Here is a 24,527-nt window from a genome sequence, read left to right as displayed (position 1 = left end):
AATCACCAGTTTTCTAGCTCCAATCTTTGCAAACTCGACAGCTACTTGGGAACCACCACTGCCCAACCCACCCACGATTCTTTGAGGATGTCGCTTGCAAGGATACTACGAGAATGGAAGAGCTTGGAACTTGCCGGCGACATGTAGTTTCTGTGGGCGTGATTGTGTTGGGCGGAAAAAGGAAAGCGGAAAGACAAAATCGAGGTCGTCCGCCTTGGCAACGAATACAACAATAATTATTCGTATGGTAGCGTTTGGTAGAGACTCTACCAATTCTTTAGCAGCTTATTGTCATTGCTCTGGTGCAAGTTGACTTTTCAACGTCAAATACAGATCGAGTTACGGTTATCGTTATGAGACACTATATCAAGTGAAAGACGGTGTCCTTGTCGAGGCCCTTCACGTTCATCTCCTGATTCAGCTGACTGGCATATCAGTAAAACAAAATTTGTTTGTGGAGAGAAGACTTTTACCCTGCATTTATCAGACATCTTTAAAAATCAAATGAATAGTGTAATATGTTCAATCAGATGTCTATAGCCATGGGCTAAACTGAAGATGTTTCCATACTTTACTTAGAAGTTTAGAATTTTTCCGCATCTAAATCGACTAGGTGATACACAAATTGCTTTCGAAAGGAAATAGAAACCACGTCACAGTTCAACAGGATGCATTCCCGTTTGAGGTGCTAGCTAAATAATGACAGCGCAGACGGTAGCAAAGCGCGTGAAAACGAACAAAATATTACTCTATTATTTTGAATGATACTGAACTAAATACACAAATATTTTAAATGCCCAAACATCTATAGTCAAACCTACTAACAGTTCACAACATGTACGTTCCAGCAGATCATGCAGAAGGATGATCTGAACCATGTTTCTTAGTCCGGAATAATTACTGTGAGTACATCGGAGGTCTTTGACGTGAAAAAGCCTTGCTGCGCCATGTCTGTAGCCACTTTCTGATCAGGGTTACATTGCCCGGCCCTCACCGTCTCAAGTCGACCTGTGCGCTCATCAAACACCAATTCGCGTCCCCCTTTCGACTCTCCTCTAGCGAGGGTTTCCATGAAGCTCCCAACATCGCTCATACTGACGGCTACAATTCACAAACAATGTTGAAACTAGCTAGCCAAACTGTCTATACGGGTACTTGGGTAAACGCGGTACTGCACGTCACCGGTCTAATTTCCATACGTATTTCTACATTTTACCAATCATGCTGCAATGATTCTAACAGCAAGTTGTGGACACTTTTCAGAGCTTGCTAGTAAGATACTTGAACAGGCTTTCATACTTGTGCAACTTGTCAAAGAGCAACCGATGACATGTAGTATCGTAACAAAGTAAATCGTTGACTCTAGTACGCTAGCTAATAGAAGGAATCGAATACGCGGAGTTGGTATATGAGCCGGGTTATGCTACCGGTACCAAGAGACACCACAGTTACCCTAGAGAAACCGACTGTAACACAACTTACGGCACTGTATGTTAGTACAATGCGTGGTTTCCTGATTCCCCATGATCAAAGCGATTGCCTCAGTACTCTTGTCAGATACGGGACTTCCCGCTTCATTCGGCGGTTGCCATCTATTTTCTAGAGTAAGCACAATGTGGTCGACTGCTCAGCGAAATCGTCTAGCTGTGGAGAAGCAGATTCTGGAAAGAACTTCTGTAGTGCTAGATGGCATGACACCACGCGCAGAGGAGAAACCAAGGTTGATGTGGCGTTCACAACAAACGTTGGAAGTCGCTACACTTTACGTCTCTACGTACCGGACGACTGGCCTAACTCATGTCCAAATTTGACCATTGTTTGGTCTTCAAAGATCGTCAAACAGCGAAACGGCAATTCGCTTCCTCAATATTCGAGCACATTTCACACTTTGGGATCAATTGATGGATATCAATGTCTCTGCCATTACGATCCCTGTACCTGGTCTGCTAACAACACTATGTACCTCGTCTTTCTAAAGGGAAGACTTTGGTTGGAAGCCTACGAAAATCATTTGAGAACAGGCAAAGACATTGATCGATTCCTCAAGCACATGTGATGAAACCAGCGGTAGACTGACCGGGTTTTTTTTAATTTGTGAAGAAACTATAGTTCATATGTTTGTTTTTAGCTAAGTAATCCCCAAGCAACATTTGCAATTTGAACTGTCTGCAGTTTCAAATCCTTGTTACTCTCTAGTTCATTTGTGTTGTCCAGAATTTGAAGAAGCCAATAGATAGCACGCGTATATAAACAGCAGGATGCAGCATGTATGTTCATTATGTATTCCTAAAAATTGGCCACCTACATCAAGACATTACTGTAGTGAAGACGCGTGCAAAGTGAGTTCTGTGCTCAATAGCCCAATTGAGCAATACACTTCAAAAATCCCAGCTTGAACTTGTTCTTATGTCTAGTATGAGCAAACAAATGAAGTACTAATACTTACCTGCAGCCATGACTTTCAGCTGATTTTCTAGCCTTCGCTCTTCAGTAAAATTATTGCTTACTACACCACTATAGGTCACCTGCCTGTTGTGGTGTGATTCAGTTGAGCTTTAAATTCTAGCTGCCTGCTATGTGTGTTTATTGTGTATCAGCCAGTACAGAACGGCAAAAACAAAAAGAGCAAACTTTTCCTTTTTCGAGGTGAAACTAAAAGTTCAAATTCCAAATGAAATGGAAAAGGGATAGATAAGTTGCATCATCATCTAGTCAAATTAGCAAGCGCGACTTATTGGCAGCACTGTAGACTTCTATCATAGCGACAACAGTTGGCTATGGCTAGGGCGGGTGCGAGATTAGCTTCCCAATGGTCGTCTGACTATACTCAAAGAGACGTCGACCTCCATTGAAAGTTGTTATACCCAATGGAAAACTAGCTCAAATCAAACAGTGGGTACGCAAATACCCCAACATAGAAACGGGAGGCGATCTAGTCGGACTTTGGTCAAACGATAACACTGCTGTGGTGCAACTTGTGCTTGGTCTAGGAAAAAACAGTCGCCGCACATCGATGTCCTACCATCAAGACACAAAGTACTTTGCCAAGGCTGGCTCCAGTTCCACCTTGACGGAGAAGTATGGTCTACATGTCACATCGGTGAGTGGCACTCTCATCACACACTGGGCTTGGCTCAACCCAGTGGTGGGGATCAACGCACGGTTTGGAGCAACATGCCCAACAACGACTTCAAGCGTTTTATTGTTTTCATTGCAAACTTAGACAAAGAAATAAAAAGCAGGAAGTCAAAAGTAGGAGGATCTTTCCCTGTTGGTTTGGGCTGCTTTCTATTTCAAGTGAAAGATACCAAAGCTTGGAAACCCTATGAAATGTTGCAAGGATCTTTTGACGTCACTCGTGGACAAAGTTTCTACAGACAGTTGCAAGATCTGTCAGTGACGGTCAAGGAAGGTGCACAGTTGATCAACAAGAATCACGAAGTAAATTTGTGCAATTGGGATCAGCAAGACACGAATGCAGTAATATACTGCTCTACAACGAAGATGAAGAGTTTGGTGGCGAAGAATTAGAAAGGCTGACGTATAAGGACCAAACCCATCAACAAGGGAAACTAATGTCACGTTCAGAGAAGCCTAGTCAGCAACAGCAAAAACAGGATCAACCTCCTCAACCAGATATTCAGCCCAGCTATTGAACGGAACACGCATGTGGAAATCCATAGATAATTACGAAAAGGTCCTTCTTTCCCGTCTAAAGAATGAACTGACTGGTAAACTAGCGTGCGATATTAATGAAGTAAGTGTCTCTTTCAGAGCAATAGTGCCACATCTGGGTGAACTGGCCTGCAGGTTAGTGTGGAAAGAACAGCAGGATGATGTAAATGTCCTTAAATTCTACCTTCCAGGATCCACATCAAATTTCAATGAAATCAGATTTTTCTGTCAATCGTATGCTGATCCAGTTCAGTTAGTAAAAGAGGTAAAAGAGGAAGTGAAGAAACGTGTCACCGCGGGAGTACATCGCTTCACAGAGGATGAAGCTACATCTTTCAGGACGGTAAACACCAAACAACAACAACAGCAGCAAAAACAAGAAGAACGAAAAAGGAACAAGAACTAGAAAAGGGTAAGACAAAAAAACGAGAACACCCAGCCCCCAGACTACTACACTGTAACAGATGGACCTCAAACAAGAGTTAACCCACTTTAATAACTTAAAATGGATGACACTAAAGCAGTTTTGAAATTTTTGTATGCGCATGTGTATTGACTCATTGGCCACATCTTTTCTGTTACTGTACCATAATTAAAAGTGTGATGGAGTAAAAGCAAACTTCCTGTAGCTCCTACTCAAGAAGTGTTTAATCTCGTCTAAGTGAATCTGACTAGCTGAATCAACAAACATACGGAAAGCAGTGTAATTAACAGCTTGCATCAAGTCACTTGCAGCAAGTGCAAACTATTATACCAAAACACTACTGGTAAGCACACGTGCATAGTATCAGCTCATCCTTGTGACTTCATGACGCCCAAATAGGGAAAACTAGTCGCGTAAGCTAGAACTGCAGTGTCTTTATAGCAACAACTGATTTCAAAGTTCAACAGTTGCAAAACCAAAAAACAACAGAGCAGAGAAGTTGATCATAATCAAAATCGTTTTCTACAGTCCTAAGTACCATATAAATAGGGTACATTTGAAGATAACATGAAAGAAATAGAACTAAGAATTAAAGATGCACTGATAAAAAATCAAAACATTCAAACTACATGACACTGCTAATTTGTCTTTATGTCTACATCTTGTTTCTATTTCTTTCTGTACCATTTTTATATTTCTAATTTGTATGAAATGGCATTTAATTCTAGTGTACTGTCAGAATTTCAGGCTTGGCCGTGCTCATCCGCTCACTTTATCAGGGTTGGGTTACTTAATAATTACAAGTGTTCAAATCCCCAACAACAATGCATGGTACTCTGCTGTTAAAGTTTACATTAACGGAATGAGCAAAGATTATGAATGTGTACACTTTTCAACAACAGTTTAGTCAAACAAGCAAACAAAAACAGCTTTCAAGGCGAAACGCATGAAAAAATTTACGAAACTGTGCTTCCAAAAAGTGTCTAGCAACATGCAAAAATTGACAAGTTAGGGTTAACTTTGTCGCTTGAACGGAGCCTTATCATTTATTAACAGGTCAGTGTCATTAACAGAACGGCAAACGTTGAGCAAAATTAAAAGATCCCTTTAAGTCAAATGATCCATTTTCCAGTTTCAGTTTCCTAGCTCTGCAAAAAAGGTCGGACTGTGGTCACAAAGCATACAGACTCGTTTGTTGTCTAGGAAAAATCGAGACACAACTGAAAAAAGAAACTGTCAACCAACAAGTAGTAGACTGCGCGCTTTCACGGGCACACTATATGTAGTACACGGTACCGTACAAGCGTGGGCGGGTACTCTATATACAGGTCACATTTCTTCATTTCGTCGGACACGGAACTACCAATTGTGTTTCCATCTACCACAACCCAAGGTGCCGGTGCCTCCTCGTCACGCAGCTTGACTGCAGATATGAACGTACGCGTCGACAATGACAGCCCAGAGATCATCAAGTGACACGGTAAAACTCTACATTCATTGTCTAGCACTATTGAGTCTAGTAGCTATATCTAGCATTGACATAGTAGTCTACTTAGTAGCTAACTCTAGCTAGCTGTAGCTGACTAACGATGACCATGTTCTTTCAGTTGTAGCCGCACTGTTCTACGTTAGTTGAGTTGAGCAAGAAAGTTTAGTTGAGTTGACTTCAAATAGAGTTCAAAAGGCGTTGTAAGAAAACGATGGACGTGAATGTCTGTTTATTTGGTGAGTTGTGCGACATCATGCAAATGAAATGTGACCTGCTACAGAGTACCACGCCCACCCTTGTTCGGTACCGTGTAGTGTGCCCGTGCAAGCGCGCAGTCTAGTGCTTGTAGTAGGTTGACGGTTTGGATGTTTTAATTGTTTCTCGATTTTTCCTAGACAACCAATGAGTCTGTCTACTTCGCCACCACAGTTGCCAACTGAGCGATCCGGATCCCTTAGTGCGGAGCCTATCTAAATACTTACACAATGCACGTACCCACACAGCTAGAGACCGCGGTATTCACTGGCACAATGTTGTGTCAGAGTGGAGTTGTCTGTGGCCAAGAGCTGCCAACATGGTTTCGCACGTGACGGAAAGTAAAGTAAAAACAAACACCTGTTTGTGTGTTGGAAATGTGATCTCCTGAGACACGCGTTCCAGTGGAAGCCCCGCTGAGACCTCCACTGTGTCTAGTGGCTTCGGTCATTTCAATTTTCCATTCATGTTAGAAATTGAATAAGCGAACGCGCGTTCAAGTTTCTAGTTTTGAGCACATAGGTGCTTAATAATCAAAGTTTAATTAAAAAATAAATCTATAAAGATCACAAGAATCAAACATCAAATGAAGAAAAACAATGTTACAAAAAATGAAAGGGGGAATAAAAAATTAAAAATTAAAAATTAAAAATTAAAATTTAATGAAATTAAAAATTACATGAAAAAAAATGAATAAAAATTAAAGCTTCCCTTTGGACTTGTGCATAATTTCTATCTGCCTTTGGCAACTTACATGATGCATAAGCCAGGGTTTTCTCTCCCATCTGGAAATGTGTGAAAAATCACAGCGACTATCCCCACAGGACTAGCATCACAAGCCAAAGATATTGGTAGATTTGGATCATAATGGGTCAATGTTTCTGCAGAGGTCATTATATTCTTGAAGTCACTCACAGCTTTCGAATGTAATTCAGTTCATTTCCACTTGAACCCCTTATGCAATAGATCGCTCAACTTAATATTGCACATCATGTAGCCAGGCTAGGTGAAAAAACGAAGTACGTAATGCTCAAGAAAAATTGAATTTTTTGTTATTCTTGGGTTGAGGCATATATCTGTAATTGCTTTAATCTTAGCTGGTATCAAATTACTGCTTTCCAGAATAACACGACACACATCCTCAACCCATGACTGAGAAAATTGGTATTTTTCTAGTTTCTATTTGAATCCAGAACTCCTCCGAGTTTTCCATTACTTGTTTTGGATTTACCAGATGCTCCTGATCAGTTCTTCCCTTAACTATTCACAAATCACCCATGTAACAAACTACTCCAGGCAAATTTCCCACTGTGTTAATTATCCATCACTCTCTGGAACAGTGCTGGAGCAATACTCAATCCGAAAGGTAATCTTCTGTATTAGTAGTAAAGACCTTGAGGTGTATTAACGGGAACGCTCACCAAATACTAAAACTTGATACAAGGCCTAGTATCTTCCTGCAGAAAGCTTACGGTCCAGCCAACCACAAAAGCAGAGAATGGGCCACGAGTTGTTCAGACGATTCCCAATATGCAGCACGAAGTCCTATTCTCTGTCCTCGTTTGGAAGTAACTACTTTAGGTTTAACCGTACCAAGTGCTCCTAACACACCTAAAATGCAACGAGACATGATCTACATGTATGACTGATCTAAGAAGGGTGTCCTTTTGAGGCTTAAGATAAGTTTGGGGTCCCAGTTTGCTTTAGTCAATAAAATCACAACTTTCGAACATACGTCTCACAATCCTTACCTTGAAAAGTGAACAGGTATCGGTCTTCCTTGCTAACCAGCAATCAGAGTTACGCTCACGATACATACGGGTACTAAACACCCACACAAGTATATCCCCGGCGTTGTCGTGTTATACGGGAACCGGGCACGACGGCGCGAGAGGGTCTGGTACGAGGCTATTCATTGCTGGGTAGTCGTTGTGAGTTGTCTCGTCGATGTCAAGTTCAAAAGTCTCGATAGAAGCCTCTGGGTTCTTGTTGAGCAACAAATCCTTTAAGGCATTGGTCTTCAGACGCCCAACATCGCTTAGACCACACGCATGTCTAGATATGTTGTTCAATTCTAAACGATCATAATCAACTAAAACCAATTTTCCAACTCCAGCCTTGGCAAACTCGACAGCTACTTGGGAACCACCACTGCCCAACCCAATGATGCCTACCGACGATTCTTTGAGGATGTCGGTTTCGAGGATACTGCGAGAGTGGAAAAGCTTGGAAGTTGGTGGTGACATGATGGTAGTTTCAGTGGGCGTGGTTGTGTTGGGCAGAAAAAGGAAACCAGAAAGACAAAAATCGAGGTCGTCCGTCTCGGCAACGAATACAACAGTTCGTACGGTAGTGTCTGGTAGAGACCCTACCAATTTTTTAGCAGCTTCCTGTCGTTTCTCTGGTGTAAGTTGGCTTTTCACCGTCAAATACAAGGCCTCTATAGGGTCGTTGTTCTTGCCATGGGAAACTGTCAAGTGAAAGACGGTGTCCTCGTCGAGGCCCTTGACATTCAGTTCTCCGGAATTAGATGATTGACGTATCAGTGAAATAAAATTTGGCTGTGGAAAATAGAGTATGAGGCCGCAAACAGACGACAACTTTGAAATGAATACTCTACGATGCTGCGCAACTCGGAAGAATAACCAGAAAATTGAAGCTGTTTGCCTATCGTGTTCTATAGAAGGTTTACAATTTTCCGCATTCCCATTCGATTTTGGCGACACACTAATTGCTATTCGCTTTCGACAGGAAATCGAAACCAGGTTGGAGTTCAACACAATGGGTTCTCTAAATTTATGCTAGGAAATGATAGCTTAGACGACAGCGAAGCGTGAGACGAACAAAGCTCAATCTATTACTAGACATGATTCTGTAATATGCGCAGAAATCTAATCTAGACTGTAACATTCTACGCTCCAGCAGATCAGAAAGCTCGTTTCTGTCCTAGCACAATACAGCTACTGCAAGTACATTGGAGCTCGACGTAAAAAAGCCCTGCTGCGCCATGTCTGTAGCGACTTTCTGATCAGGGTTACATTCGCCAGCCCTCGCCGTCTCAAGTCGTCCTGAGCGCGGTTCAAACACCAGTTCTCGTCCCCCTTTCGACTCTCCTCTGGCGAGAGCTTCCATGAAGTTTCCAACATCGCTCATTTTGGCAACAGGAATGCACTCAAACTGCTGCTATACTGAAATCGAATGAACTATACGGGCACTTGCGGATTCTCGCAACGTCACCAGGGATCCCCTGTGTATTTTTATTTAATCTTGCATGGCCATCCAGTCAAATCTACATGCGTGTTACAACACGTCTGTAGGAAATGTGCTGCGAAGGTTTTACGAGACGTCTGTGGGCACATTTCAGCCGAAGGCTGACGCTTGTTAGATTGAAAAGAGCTCGCACTGCATGCGTCACGTGGCATAACCTGAGCTAGTATGATGCATTAGACACAAGGAAGCAACAGAGTAGAACTGGACTCTACCTTTGCCGGACTAACCTAGTTCTTGCACGTTAAACTCAGTGCTGAAGAAGCATGACTACCCACTTTCAGATATCAATCTCCAGTGTCACAAACTGGAAAAAGTAGATGGCTATTACAACCTATGCCACTTTAAACCTAAATTTCTCCAAGTCAGGCTTTGGTTGGATGCAGTCGAATCATCAAGTGTATAATATTAGTCAAAACAATAATCATTACTTCAAACACACGTTAGAAACGACACAATTGCTCCGTTTAGTAACTACTGCTATGGTAGTGTAGTGGAAATGTTGATATTGTAATCATGCTAGCCTTAGCTCCGACAAAAGGCAAATTTTCCTGTCAGTTACTTCTTGTAATTTCAGCATCACTTTATAGGTTTGAAGCTCTTCACAAAATCAGTTGAGCTGGTTCTCTGGTTACCTTTTTGGCTTTCTCTGGAACCCTTGTTTGTTGTCTGATAGTTAGTACTATTGTACATGCAAGAAACGAGTTTGCCGAAGGCTTTCTCAGCATCTGATGGTTTCTTTGTAACCAGTGGCAGAGTTACTGTAACTGGATCTTGTTTGTCACGGTAAAAGTCCATCTGACGCTTTTCCTCAAAATCAGAAGGAATCCCAATAGCAAACTTTGCTTGGTCAGACTGCACTTAGAATGCCATATAGTCAGATCCAGGCTGCTGAAACTGCTTCACCTCCATGTAGAGTTGATTCTTGATACGTTCTCGAAGATCTCTCAGAAAGTCGCTGTAAGTCTTCTTGCTGCTCTAGTGGCCAGTGGGTCTTTCGGCCATTTCAAATTTTAAATTTATAAAATTTTAAATTTTTGAAATTCAATTTCTCAATTTTTTTGTATTCAAATTTCAAATTTTTAATTTAACGTTACCATTTCTTTAAAATTTGCATTGAATTTTCAAATTTTATTTTTTGAAAAATCAAAAATCAACATTTTAATATTTTAATATTTAGAAAATTTTAGGTGCAGTATATTAGAAATTGCTTTGTCGACGAGAAAGCGGACGTAGTTGTATATATGAACTGATGGCCGGATTCGAACTAACAGAAATTGAACGCTCATCCGTTCTCTCAAATAATTTGAGTACATCAGAAAAAGAAAATTGAAAGAACGAGTAGCAGTGTACGCGGTAGGGAGTCCATTGGACGGCGTGGGGGTGTATTCCAACGCGTGCTGATACGCTGATTCAATTAAACTAGGCGCGGTTTCTGCTAATCACATCAGCACGTTTCCTCTACCGTGTTTCTAGACCTGTACGCCGCTTCAGACAGTTAGTAGTACCTCGAAGTGCTTGGTCGCGTCATTACTGTAGATACGATTGGCCCAACTGCAAGTTGCACTTCATGTCTAGATTCTGTACATCACATAGAACACTACCCGATACCGCAGATAGATAGAACCTCTACAACCTCATGCTGTGTCTCTCCTGTGCCAACTGACTACAAGTAAATTACGACACCAAAATAGTAAAGGTGGACACGCACGCAGTGCTCATGGCAGAAGGGCCTAGTAGGGAACGTACGTATACCGTACTGCTGACACGCCCCTCCCCTCGACGGTACCGCGTCCAACTACATTTATGTATGTCGTACAGTACTGTACCGGCAGAATAACCGCCAATTCAATACCAACCAAGCAACGTACTGCATGATCGCGTGAATTACGTTTGTACTGTATCGTAATCTTTCTACAGAGTCTCTAATTAGCTAAGAATGCAACAACACGCAGCTAGAGATCCTCTAGTATCAGTATCAATATCAATTAGTGGTTTCCTCCTGTATCGTTGAAGGACGCCCCAAACTACACATAGAACACACGCACACACAATAAACAACGGATCCGAGTCAAAGACATCGTTTAGCACTCGGTAGGGGTTGATCCTTAGAGTGTGCGTTGAAAGAATGCTGTCACATGTTCGGCAAGATCGTTAGTAATTATTAACGTTACGAGGTCGTGGAGAGCACAATCACGTTGGTGGTCCATGGTGCTTTGGAAATTCTCCTAGATCGTGAGAGCTGACAGCGCCGACTAACTAAATTTTAGTAGCTACGTAGGCAGATACTCGAGTTTCCGGACAGCCATGCAGACGCGACAAACTTGGGAAGTCCCCAACTAATTAACTGTGACCTATACCGCAATGCAGCACGTACAGTATAGGCACATCGTATCAAATTGAGTCACGAATGGATGAGAGAGAAATTCAAGAAATGGTGAAGGCTGGGCTATCGCACTCAAACATAAGTTATATACTTCGAAAAAGACATCCTGGAGTCAAAGGTTTTCTGAACGATCCGCTAGACGATTTTGTCATGAGCAAAACATTCATTATCGTTCTGACTTTGACATGAGGCTGGTAGTCCAGGCAGCTGCTAGAGAAGTAATATGTTCTCTTTTTACTAAACCCGTATAAACAGATGGAGACTTTTGCCGTTATTGCACGTCTCTACGTAGGTTGGTCCAGCGTAGGGAAGAAAGATGATGAAAGGGTATCTTCAAGCAGGAGCACTTAGGGCTGGTGACAAACGCATTGGACGCATTCTAAGACAAGGTGCTCCTGGATATCATGGAAGGAGGCAGCAACTAGATCATCGGCAAATAAATCCTGTGCCTTACTACGCTCAATATCCTGCACATAAAATGCATATAGATCAAAATGAGAAACTTGTTAAGTATGGAACAACACACGTTCTTGCCATAGACGGTTACAGTGGTTTTATTCTTGGTCTAATTACTATGCCAGTCAAGAATAACCTTATAATTTATAATCATCTTTTCAGACCTATACTTCAGCAGTTTGGGTTATGAGACCAGATCCGCGTTAACCATGGGAGAGAGTTCTATCTTCTTCTGTATGTGCAGGAACACGTAAGTTACCTAAGACGAAATCAAATGAGAGCACCTCATGTGCAGTCTATGTCAAGAGAGGTACCTATGCATTGTACACTCATGCATGTTATTCTACTTCTTACAGCCTGTAATAATATACATCTTTTGCTTTCTGAAACAGAATCATCCTGCTGAAAGAATTTGGGTAGAAGTCAATCAAAGAGTGAATTACCCGACAAAACAAGCTCTCAATGCTCTAATAGAGGTGGACCAGCTGAACATGGATGACCCTATTGTTAGATTTTGTTTGTCCTGGTTAACGATGAGAGTGTGTCAAGTAGGAATTAAATGTTGCGTTCTTGCCTGGAATAATCATTTCATTCCAAGTATGAGATTTAGAATGTTGCGTATACACTGAGCGCGTTTGAAATCGTTGTAATTGGTGTGGTATACATTAACTCTAGGAAAAGGTATTCCTAGAGACAGAATTCAGATGTCCATGCATATAGTGTGGGGGCGTCCTTCAACGATACAGGAGGAAACCACTAATTGATGTTGATACTGATACTTGAGGATCTCTAGATGCGTGTTGTTGTTGCATTCTTAGCTAATTAGAGACTCTGTAGAAAGGTTACGATACAGTACAAACGTAATTCACGCGATCATGCAGTACGTTGCTTGGTTGGTATTGAATTGGCGGTTATTCTGCCGGTACAGTACTGTACAACATACGTAAATGTAGTAGTTAGACGCGGTACCGTCGAGGGGAGGGGCGTGTCAGCAGTACGGTATACGTACGTTCCCTACTAGGCCCTTCTGCCATGAGCACTGCGCGCATGGCCACCTTTGCTATTTCGGTGTCGTAATTCACTTGTAGTCAGTGTGGGTTCTGGCACAGGAGAGACACAGCATGAGGTTGTAGAGGTTCTATCTATCTGCGGTATCGGGTAGTGTTCTATGTGATGTACAGAATCTAGACATGAAGTGCAACTTGCAGTTGGGCCAATCGTATCTACAGTAATGACGCGACCAAGCACTTCGAGGTACTACTAACTGTCTGAAGCGGCGTACAGGTCTAGAAACACGGTAGAGGAAACGTGCTGATGTGATTAGCAGAAACCGCGCCTAGTTTAATTGAATCAGCGTATCAGCACGCGTTGGAATACACCCCCACGCCGTCCAATGGACTCCCTACCGAGTACACTGCTACTCGTTCTTTCAATTTTCTTTTTCTGATGTACTCAAATTATTTGAGAGAACGGATGAGCGTTCCATTTCTGTTAGTTCAAATCCGGCCATCAGTTCATATATACAACTACGTCCGCTTTCTCGTCGGCAAAGCAATTTCTAATATACTGCACCTAAAAATTTCTAAATATTAAAATATTAAAATTTTAAATTTTGATTTTTAAAAAAATAAAATTTGAAAATTCAATGCAAATTTTTTAAAAATGGTAACGTTAAATTAAAAGTTTAAAACTTCAATACAAAAAATTGAGAAATTGAATTTCAAAAATTTTAAATTTAAAAATTTAAAATGGCCGAAAGACCCACTGACCTCTAATGCTCCTTCAAGTCAGGTGGCGAATTCTTTTGTAGATATTTCATTCCAGAATCTACAAGGCTTGCTGTATTAGGATCATTCAGAGCTCGAAAAGGACTTGCAGTGGGTAGGGTAGTCAACTCTGTCACTTGAACGGAGGCTTTCTTCTCATGATCAGAAGCTGGAATAGAGTAGCAAATAAGTTTGTCACTATCAAGAGAACGCCGAACGTAAACAAAACCGAGAGATTCATCCAAGTCACGCTATCGGTTTTCCAGTTTCGGTTCCCTAGTTCCCCATGAACCAACTTTCTCCAGCCGGTGATTTGCGGAGAAAGTTTTCCATTGATTGGTGTAAGGTTCACTTGTCGCATTTGCCAGTTGAACCAACACATTGCCGCTGTGTGTCCATAGACCATACAGATCACCCATCACTTCTTGTCCTTTGCTTGAACGATTCTTTTCAAAAAAATTTCGAATGACCTCAAATTCAGATACGAAGATATTAGCTGTGGCACGAGATTGAGACGTAATGCTAGGCAGCACTGTCCGCTAACGGAGATCAATGTCAGTAGGAAATGAGTCAAACGCACAGTGAAACCTCCGGTTTTGCTCAAAACCAAAAACGATTAGGGTTTCTGTGACAGGAAACCGGAAAATTTATCACGTGCAAGTTTGGACCAATTACGTCTATACAACCACAACACTTTCCACCCGTCTACGTTACAATTCAAGGTACCTTGCATTTCAAATCCCTAGCTACGATGGGGAATTGTCGCCATGGGTGCTTCCTCACGAGAACATCCAAACGGGCGGACAACTAATTCGTTGGTGAACACCAGGCAACACCAGCGCGTTGTTCAATTTGTTTGAAACCTAAAAAACACGTACAAGGAATGTACGACGTAAGTATTTCAGGATACCAACTATCTTGGAAAGACAGGTAGCCAACTGATGGGGGACATAGCGTCTAGCCAAGACCCAGTTAATTAATTGGGACGCACATCATGGCAGTCATTGAGCAAATGATGACACGTACGGTAACAAGCAGCTAAATCGTTTCATTGCATTGTACGCTCATGCAGAGTTCGGATATACTGCCTGACGTAACTATACACTTGTCTTTCACTAATTAGCACAGTATCTAGACAAAGCTATACCACGCATCGCAAATCTTACACTAATAGAGTTACTGTATGTATGTTCAGACACGCATGCGACACTGGCATGGACTCCTCACTCCACTGCATGGACTGGGGGTACTGCATGTATTACTGTCTATCCAGTTGCTTCATACGCTATGTACGGGACCCTAAGCGTCAAACAGTGTGAGTCATTTCACAGGATAGCGCAATGTGGTCGACTGCTCAGCGACAACGTCTAGCTGTAGAGAAACAGATTTTGGAGAAGGATTTTCGTGGTGCTAGATGGCATGACGCTACGAGCAGAGGAGGAACCAAAGTGGATGTGGACTTTACAACAAACGTTGGAAATCGCTACACTTTACGTCTCTACGTACCGGGCGACTGGCCAAATTCTTGTCCTCAGTTGGCAATTGTTTCTCCAAAGACCATCAGACAGCGAAATGGTGATGCTCTTCCTACCTCTTCGAACAATTTCCACACGTTGGGATCAGTTGATGGATATCAGTGCATCTGCCACTATCTACCTTCTAGCTGGTCTGCTAGCAACACGATGTACCTAGTCTTTCTAAAGGGAAGGCTTTGGTTGGAAGCTTACGAGAATCATCGAAGGACGGGCAAAGACATTGATCAATTCTTGAAACACGTGTGAACGGAAACGGTTTAGTTGCACTAGACTGGGCGCTATTCTATAAAAGTATACTAAAAATTTTAGTCTGAAGTAAAACTGCAAGTGCTATGTGAACTGTCTGTAGTCTCAGATCTTTGCTACTTTCTAGTATCACTGTTGAATTGTTTTGTTCATCGCGCACACTTTGAAGACGCCATGACTTCAGCACGTACTGTAATGTGTATGTCTATTAATTGTCATTCTTAGCTAATCCTATCCTTGCTAGCTAGCTGAGAAAGACATATACCGACGTGAAAACGAGTGCAAAGTGAACAGTTTGCTCAATTTTCGCCTTGAGCTAGATTTCAACCTAGTCGGTTTAGTCAAAAGCTCGGACAACTGGAAAACTAATCCTTGCCAATTTAGCCATGCATGACTTCTACCTGATATTTTATTGCTATTACGGTTGTTCAACAGGGAGTGATTCCTCCCCACTAGATTTCTGCCTATTCTGATGTCGAATTACAATTATTATGGAGCGCCGTCAGCTCCTTAGAATCTAAACGCCAAAATTCTAGAAGCTTGAAATAAGGGTTTGAATTTTTGAATAAGCCAAATTTTGTTGGTGCAGACTGAAAGTTCAACTTCAAACTATATATTGAAAACGGAAAATGGGATCATCAAACTAGCCTAATCAAATTAGGCTAGCGTATCGTCTGTGGGCAAATTGGAGTAGACCTATTGGCGGCACGGTAGACTTCTATTATCAAAGCAACTGCGGGCTATGGCCAAGCCTGGTGCGACAATGGCTACACGATGGTCGTATAACTATAGCGAGACCAACTATAGCGAGAATGATCGACGTCCATTCAAAGTTGTTATACCTAATGGAGAACTGGCTCAGATCCAACAGTGGGTACGCAAATACCCTAACATAGAAACGGGAGGAGATCTATTCGGACTTTGGTCACAAGACAACACCGCCGTCGTGCAACTTGTGCTTGGTCCAGGAGAAAACAGTCGTCGCACATCGGTGTCCTACTATCAAGATACAAAATACCTCGCCAAAGCTGGCTCTGTCTTGACCCGGCAGTACGGTCTTTGTCATATCGGTGAGTGGCACTCTCATCACACGCTGGGCTTGGCTCAACCGAGTGGTGGGGACCAAAACACGGTTTGGAGCAACATGCCCAACAACGGCTTCAAGCGTTTTATTATTTTCATTGCAAACTTGGACAAGGAGACAAGAAGCAGGAAGTTGAAGGGAGGAGATCTCCCAGTGGGTTTGGGCTGCTTTCTATTTGAAGTGAAAAATACCCAGACATGGCAACGCTGCGACATGATGCAAGGATCGTTTGAAGTCACTGAAGGACAAAGCCCCTATAGACGACTACAAGGTCTGTCACTGGTGGTCAATGAAGGTGCTGAGTCGGTCAACAAGAATCACGAAATAGGTCTCAAACATGTGCAACAAGGATGGGGAAGGCATGAAGGCAGTAATATACTGCTCTATAATAAAGATGAAGAGTTTGGTGACGAAGGATTGGAGAGGTTGCCGTATAAGGGCAACGCCTATCAGCCACGGAAATTGGTGTCGCCTTCAGAGAAGCCTCCCACTCAGAAACAGCAATACAAGCAATCTTCTCAAACAGGTCTCATCGTCGCTGTTGAGTCAGCTAAACAGTTCAACGGAAAGGGCATGTGGGCAACCCTAAAGGACCAACACAAGAAACTCTTGCTGAGTCTGAAGGATGAATTACAGGGTCAACTAGTGCATGAGATCAATACAATAACTGTCTCTTTCATGGTAAGGGTGCCACCGTTCATTGAACTGGCCTGCTGGTTGGTGTGCGAACTCCAGCAAATTGATGTGCTAAAGTTTTACCTTTTAGGATCCGCACAAAATTGCAAAGAAATCAAGCCTTTTGATCAATCACATGATGTTGATCCAGTTCAGTTAGTAAAAGATGAAGTAGCAAAACATGTTACTGTGGAAGTAGATCAAATCATAGCTGCTAATAAGTTAACTGCTACCCAAGCTACACCTCTCCAAGTAGTGAACACACAACAACAACCACAACAACAACAACCACAACAACAACAACCACAACAACAACCACAGGAACAACAAAGACAACAACAACAACAAGAACAACCACAGGAACAACAACAACAACAAGAACAACAACAAGAACAACAACACGAACAACGAAAGCAGCAGCAACAACAACAGCAACGACAACAAAAGGAACAACAAGAACTAGAACAGCAGCAGCAACAACTACAACAACTACAACAACAACAACAACAACAACAACAACAACCACAAGAAGAACGAGAAACAACAACCACAAGAACAACAAAGACAACAAAAAGAACAACAACAAGAACTACAAGAACAAAACAGCAGCAACAACAACAAAAACATAATCAAGCACAAGAACAAGCTCCCCATTCTACTGAAGATACTAGCAGTACTAGCAGACCTGTTTAGGTTAACTTCACCGCCAATTAATAGACTTAAGACAGACAGCATTGTATCAGTTTGAACTCGTCTGTGTGTTGTGTTGTGTGTGTGTGTGTGTGTGTGTGTGTGCGTGTGTGTGTGTGTGTGTGTGTGTGTGTGTGTGTGTGTGTGTGTGCATGTATGTGCGTTATAACTTATTGGCAACCTTTGCTATTACCCCATTAGCTAAAACTGTGATGAAGTACCTATCAATTTCCTCCTAGCATACTTTTTGTTAAATGTCGCGTAATTACGAGAGTTTTCAATATTGTGTAAATGAATCTAACTAACTGACTCCAGCGACGCGGAGAACACTGTCCTTAGAATTATGGAACAACATGCATCTGATCAAGTCACTTGTAACAAGCAGCTTTAGACTAGTTACCGATGATAGCTGTGACTGGGTCTTAATGAAAACAAGCCTGCACCGTCTACGAACGAATAAGTGGGTGGATGTGAGCGAAAGCTCTGAGTACATAACGAAACCAGAGGTTTTCGCAAAAGCGATTAGAGGGCATGGCAGGAAACCGGAACTCTAGCACGTGCAATGCATTCAGTCTACCCTAGAGTACGTGCTGTACGTCTTCAAATTTGGTGGGGGAAATCGACAGCAAGAGTTGTACTATAACTTCTCACCATCTATCACAGAAATCTAGACCAAGTTGACAACAAATGACCACATCATCTTCAGTAACAGTGATATCAACCAGTACAATATGATGACCAACAGCATTACGCGAACAAGAACTGCGAGCTCACCATTTGTAAGACTACTGTTTCAACTCAGAATTCACAATGGCGAGTTGGCGCAGCTTCGATCGTGGGTTCTTTCTTCTGCCTAAGAACATCGAAACGGGCGGGGACCTCTTTGGTCTGTGGTCAACAGAAAACACAGCCGTCGTGCATCTGGTTCTTGGACCTGGAAAACACAGCAGACGTACTACGACGTCATTTTTTCAAGACGCCGAGTATCTTGGAGATAGAGGTCGCCAACTTACACAGAAATACGGTCTTTGTCATATATTGAAGAGTGGCATTCTCATCACACTTTGGGTCTAGCAAGACCTAGCGCAAGAGACAAAAGCACAGTATGGCTTCATATGCCTAACAACGGATTTAGGCGTTTTATTGTATGCATTGCCAACATCGACCATGGTACAACAGCAGAAGACACGCCTACCGTGCAAGCATTGGATGAGAGACCTGTGTTGGTCTGGGCTGCTTCCTGTTCGAAGTAAAGGATACTGTCACTTGGGAACGGTACGGCATGTTGCAGGGCTCGTTTAGGATAATCGAGGGCCAAAGTCCATACAGAAAGTCGAGAGCGATCAATCGAAATATAAGAATAAGCGTTGAAGGTGTTCACTCTCTACATGAAGTGAAAAAGAACAGCCGTCAGTATCCGGCGGCTACGACTTCAGGAAAACATATTTCTATATCGCAAATCACGATCCACTTCATTGAACTATGATCGCACAGCAACTAGCCAAAGTTCTCGTAAACTCTCTAGCGTTTCAAAGTCTCGTATGGCACCGAACAATGACACCAGTAGCAGGACTGGAACTCCTAACCAAAGAAATCGAACTTCACGTGGAGGTGGTGGCAGAAGTTTAGTGTGAGAGCGTCAAGACCACATCTAGAACAAGGCCCCAAACCCCAAGTAGGACGAGCAGCAGTGCACTGCGAGGTACCGATTTGAGACAAGGGAGCAATCGTCAGGCTGTTACAAGCACAAATCAAATGTTGGAAACATTAAGTGCACCCTTGTGGAACATACTTTTACCCTCTCACCGGGCCTTCTCACAAAACTGGCTCATGATCTAATTGGAGACTTAACCAAAGAACTTGATGCCGTCACTATCCCTTTCAAAGCAGGCGTGCCAAGCAAGTATGATCTCGCGTGCAGACTCATCTGTCACGACCACAAAGGACATACCATACAACTGTACACTAGTGGGCTAGCTAGCACTCCCACACTTACCATCGATCTGAACGGACACAGAACTAGTCTAGTTGCTAGCACAATTGTTGAAAAAGTACGAAAGATCATTGCAAGTGTAACAGCAAAGATGCCTGCTAGAAATCAAGTCATTTGTGCAACTGTACCAAAGCAAGAACCCTCAAGACGCTACAATGTCAAATATTTCCAGATCAATGAAGTACCACACACAACCAGGATAAGGACCAATTCCCGGTATTTCCCAAAGTAGACTTGGAGAGTACATTGTGATGAAACAAATACACGAGTAGAGTTGGTTTGTAATAATAGTATAGCCTGTGTTCTTCATAACAGCGTTTTGAAGTGCTGTGACAAGTAGCTGGAGGGACTTGCAATTAACTCTCAATTATGTCCTTTGGTTATTACCGCAATTACAGTATTTTTGTACCGGGATTTACTCAGCACTGCTGTGTGTGCGTGGGCGTGTGTGTGTGTGTGTGTGTGTGTGTGTGTGTGTGTGTGTGTGTGTCACCGTTGTCTTCAATGCAGTGACATAGTAAGGCTGTCTGGGGATAGAATCGAGAGATGGTATCAAATCTTTCCTCAGTGTTTTAATCAGCCAATGTGGACTTGTAAGAATATATATTTTGCAAGCATCAATACAGCAACAAACCATGTCATAACGGCTAAGTGCATTTGAAAGTTCAGCTAACGCAGAAAGAACTTACTGTGTTGCGCTTCCCTTTTGTACTTCTTTCACATGAAGTAGGAAAACGAAAACCTGTCTAGTTACGCGAGACTAGCTACGCTAAAATAACACGAATTCTGTTCATTGTATTACGATGGCTGTTTTCAAGATAGCGACTACTTCAAAAACTGCCATTGCAAATCCAATTACTCTATTTATAGACTGAAATACCATTGGCGTGCGTCATTTAGCGTTTCCCTTTCTGGAAAGCATAATGTGGTCAAGCGCTCAGCAAAGTCTTCTAGCGGTAGAAAAACAGATTCTGGAGAAAAGCTTTCGTGGTCTTCGATGGTATGACTCAATAAGCAAAGGAGCAACCAAGGTGGATGTGTATTTCACAACAAATGTTGAAGGTCGTTACACCTTGCGTCTTTACGTACCAGATGATTGGCCCAACTCCTGTCCCCAGTTGGCAATTGCTCGGTCTTCTAAGCCCCTTAAACTGTAAAAGTGCCGACCTTCCCTCGTTATCAGATAAATGCCACACTTTGGACTTGTCCGTTGATGGGTATCAATGTCTCTGCCACTACCACCCGTCTAGCTGGTCTGTTAATAACACCATGTACTTAGTCTTTCTAAAGAGAAGGCTGTGGTTGGAAGCTTACGAAAATCATCTGAGGACGGGCAAAGACATAGATCGCTATCTAAAACACATGTGACAGAGACAGCAAAGAACCGAGCAATAGATATATCTATTGCATGAAACTACAGTAGCCTAGATTAGTCTGCAGGTATTAGACCTTCAATAGTTCTTGCGTCTAGCATTGAGAGTTTTATCTACCTCTATATACTAACTTGTGAACAATTTGGTTCAATTACTTTGCGTGGCCTGCTGAAACAGAATCATTACAAAATAAGACAAAAGGCAGGAAACACGATATGCATCTTTCACTTCCGGTTTGGTATACGGGAAACGCATGAATAACATTTTCGGCAAGATTAACCTGTTTAGTGTCTAGTTGAAAAAGCCTACTCAGAGGAGGTGTATCATAGATTTCTATCCCTGCATCTCAGTGTGACAGCCAGAGCGAATGCAAATCTAGGTGTTGGATTGTCGTCCAGCTCAATGACCAGTCGACGTCTTTTCAGAGTGGTTATACCCAACGGAGAACTTGCCCAGATCAGACAATGGGTAATTCGCCACCCTAACATAGAAACGGGAGGAGATCTCTTCGGACTTTGGTCAAATGACAACACCGCCGTCGTGCAATTTGTGCTTGGTCCAGGAAAGAAGAGTCGTCGCACGCCAGTGTCGTACTTTCAAGATACAAAATACCTTGCTCAGAGTGGCTCAGTCTTGACTGAGCAGTACGGACTTTGTCACATCGGTGAGTGGCACTCTCATCACACACTGGGCTTGGCTCGACCAAGTGATGGGGATCAGAAAACGGTTTGGAGCAACATGCCCAACAATGGCTTCAAGCGTTTCATCATCTTCATTGCAAACTTGGAGATTGAGACGCGAAGCAGCGCGAGAGATCTCCCTGTAGGCACTGGTCTGGGCTGCTTCCTATTTGAAGTGAAAGACACGAAATCTTGGGTACCGTACGATCTAATGCAAGGATGTTTTGATGTTACTGATGGGCAAAGCCCCTACCGACAGGTGCTACTCCCGATGATTGGGAATGGTGCTGAGACGCTCTTCCAAAGCGATGAAGTCGCAGTCAAACATGTACAGTTATCAGGATCACACGAATATGAACCCCGTCATATACTGCTGTACAGCAAAGACCAAGAAAGATCGACATTGCTTCCACAACCACAACCACAGCAGCAGCAAAAACAACAAAAGCAAGTACAACAGCAAAAAAGACAACAACACCACCACCACCACCACCACCACCACCAACAACAACAACAACAACAACAACAACAACAACAACAACAACAACAACAGCAACAACAACAACCACTGTCATCTCTAACAACACCAAGAGTACCATCATCACCACCACCACACCACCACCAAACACAGCAGCAGCAGCAGCAAGCACAACAACAACAACAACAACAACAACATCAATATCCAACTGCTCAACAACAACCGCCATCTCTACAATCATCAGGATTACAAGGAAATGAACGCTGTCATATAATGCCCTACAGCAAAGACCAGGAAAGATTGACATTGCTTCCACAACCACAACTACAACCACAACAGCAGCGACAACGACAAGAGCAAGTACAACGGCAACAACAACAAATACAACATCAACAACAACAAATTCAACAACAACAACAACAACAACAATATCCAACTGCTCAACACCAACAACCGCCATCTCAAACATCACAGCCACTGCCACAACAACACCACCATTACCACCAAACACAACAGCAACAACAACAAATACAACATCAACAACAACAAATACAACAACAACGACATCCAACTGCTCAACACCAACAACCGCCATCTCAAACATCACAGCTACCGCCACAACAACGCCATTACCACCAAACACAACAGCAACAACAAGAGCAGCAACAACACCCACTTCTAACAACATCAGTACTCCCACCACCACCACAACACCTGGGTCGCCACAACCGCCAAACACAGCAACAACAGCAACAACAACAACTTCCAACTGCTCAGATTACAGACCAAGCAACTAGAATAATACATCCAACTTATTCTTCAGAAATTGTAAGCAACCCCCATTCCAACAATCAACCACTTGCATTAGGATCTACAGAGTCTACTAGTTACACACATAGTAACAGTAGCAAAAATTCTATTACTGGAGCTTACCCTGGTCCTTCTCAGCACAACTGGCCTTACGTAAGTTTCCAAAAAGATCAACCTGCCTATTTGTGTCAACGTGGGCAAGTCACCTCAGCACCAGTTAATCATGGACCACAACAAGTTTTCCATCCATCACAACACCGTATTCATCAACAACATAATAGCCCACAATTACTCACACATCACCCAGGATATCAACAACAACCAAACTGGCAGAATCCCTACTCACCACAACATCAATATCCTTATCCTTATCAACATGGTCACATAGCAACTAGTCACATGAAAGTTGTATACCCTCAAGTTGGAGTTCAATGTCCAATGCAAACAAAACAGCAGACACATCCTGACCTCATTAGGTTTTGACTGATCTTCACGGACAAATGTGTAGCTTCACCAACTTCTAGCGTTAGGTCAAACAGCATTGCAAGATTTTGAACTGTTTGCGTGCACATCTGTGCTGTTAGGATTGCAAGGTTTCTTGCCATATAGTATTACATGACATAGTATAGTCCATGGAAATAAACTGCAAATTAATCAACTTCTCATGTCTTAGTTACAATTGAGGATTAACTTGTAATTCAATCTGAGAACAGCATTTTACCCTTGTCGGAATCTGGTGATGTGCAATTGACTATATTGCATCAAATCACTTGCAGCAATGCACAGTATCATTTCAAACCTCTCAACATCCCTAAAATATCTGAAAGTTAACTCCAAGTACTACTACATCCATAGATCTCATACAATTTTCAGTAAAACAAGCATGAACACAAGCAGATTCAGAAAAAAAGGCAGAAAATGTCAACAACAACGAGTTGCCTGTCCGTTGCCTTGAGCATCCATCTATTTCTTCCTACTTATTGTCAAGACACCGTCATTCTTGCACCCTCATTCTACTATAGTTGTATCTCACACATACCTTTATTTAGTAGCTAGCTTAACTAACCGTTTTGTTGCATCTACCACAAACGAAACAAACATCAATGTCCTCTAACGGCATGCATTATAAACTTTACATGCACTGATTTGCCATGCTGCAATAACGGAGCGACACAGTTCGTCATGTCAAAAGAACCTAGTCATAAGAGTTGCCTAACTAATGTAAAGCAAACGTTCCACATTGTT

The 24,527-nt window shown here is 42.4% G+C and overlaps 3 protein-coding genes and 1 long non-coding RNA gene across 4 annotated transcripts; 3 read left to right on the top strand and 1 right to left on the bottom strand.

The window, feature by feature from the left end:
• Positions 1-954: 954 nt before the first annotated feature.
• Positions 955-7,669, bottom strand: LOC134182626 (uncharacterized). The gene is made up of 2 exons (XR_009970374.1): positions 7,595-7,669; positions 955-1,101 (listed from the first exon to the last, which is right to left on the bottom strand). It is a non-coding gene; the product is annotated as an uncharacterized LOC134182626 (long non-coding RNA).
• A 7,327-nt stretch (positions 7,670-14,996) lies between these two features.
• Positions 14,997-15,628, top strand: LOC134182701 (uncharacterized). The gene has a single exon (XM_062650134.1). The coding sequence runs from the start codon at positions 15,059-15,061 to the stop codon at positions 15,497-15,499; it is 441 nt and encodes a 146-aa protein (XP_062506118.1). The 5' UTR covers positions 14,997-15,058; the 3' UTR covers positions 15,500-15,628.
• A 621-nt stretch (positions 15,629-16,249) lies between these two features.
• On the top strand, positions 16,250-18,375 carry LOC134182283 (uncharacterized). The gene has a single exon (XM_062649679.1). The coding sequence runs from the start codon at positions 16,263-16,265 to the stop codon at positions 17,949-17,951; it is 1,689 nt and encodes a 562-aa protein (XP_062505663.1). The 5' UTR covers positions 16,250-16,262; the 3' UTR covers positions 17,952-18,375.
• Positions 18,376-21,542: 3,167 nt separating this feature from the next.
• Positions 21,543-23,940, top strand: LOC134182501 (adenylate cyclase, terminal-differentiation specific-like). Its single transcript, XM_062649903.1, has one exon. It carries the CDS (start codon positions 21,717-21,719, stop codon positions 23,763-23,765), a length of 2,049 nt encoding a protein of 682 aa, XP_062505887.1. The 5' UTR covers positions 21,543-21,716; the 3' UTR covers positions 23,766-23,940.
• Positions 23,941-24,527: the final 587 nt, after the last annotated feature.

Source organism: Corticium candelabrum, chromosome 7, assembly GCF_963422355.1.
Source record: "Corticium candelabrum chromosome 7, ooCorCand1.1, whole genome shotgun sequence".
In the NCBI taxonomy this organism is placed as follows: Eukaryota; Metazoa; Porifera; class Homoscleromorpha; order Homosclerophorida; family Plakinidae; genus Corticium; species Corticium candelabrum.
The sequence above is the reverse complement of the archived record's forward strand: the minus strand, read 5'-3'. Positions and strand labels throughout refer to the sequence as shown.

What these genes read in the sequence shown, in the direction of transcription:
- LOC134182501 (XM_062649903.1), top strand. Translation starts at nt 21,717, where the DNA reads ATGACCAGTCGACGTCTTTTCAGAGTGGTTATACCCAACGGAGAACTT.
- LOC134182283 (XM_062649679.1), top strand. Translation starts at nt 16,263, where the DNA reads ATGGCTACACGATGGTCGTATAACTATAGCGAGACCAACTATAGCGAG.
- LOC134182701 (XM_062650134.1), top strand. Translation starts at nt 15,059, where the DNA reads ATGTGGTCGACTGCTCAGCGACAACGTCTAGCTGTAGAGAAACAGATT.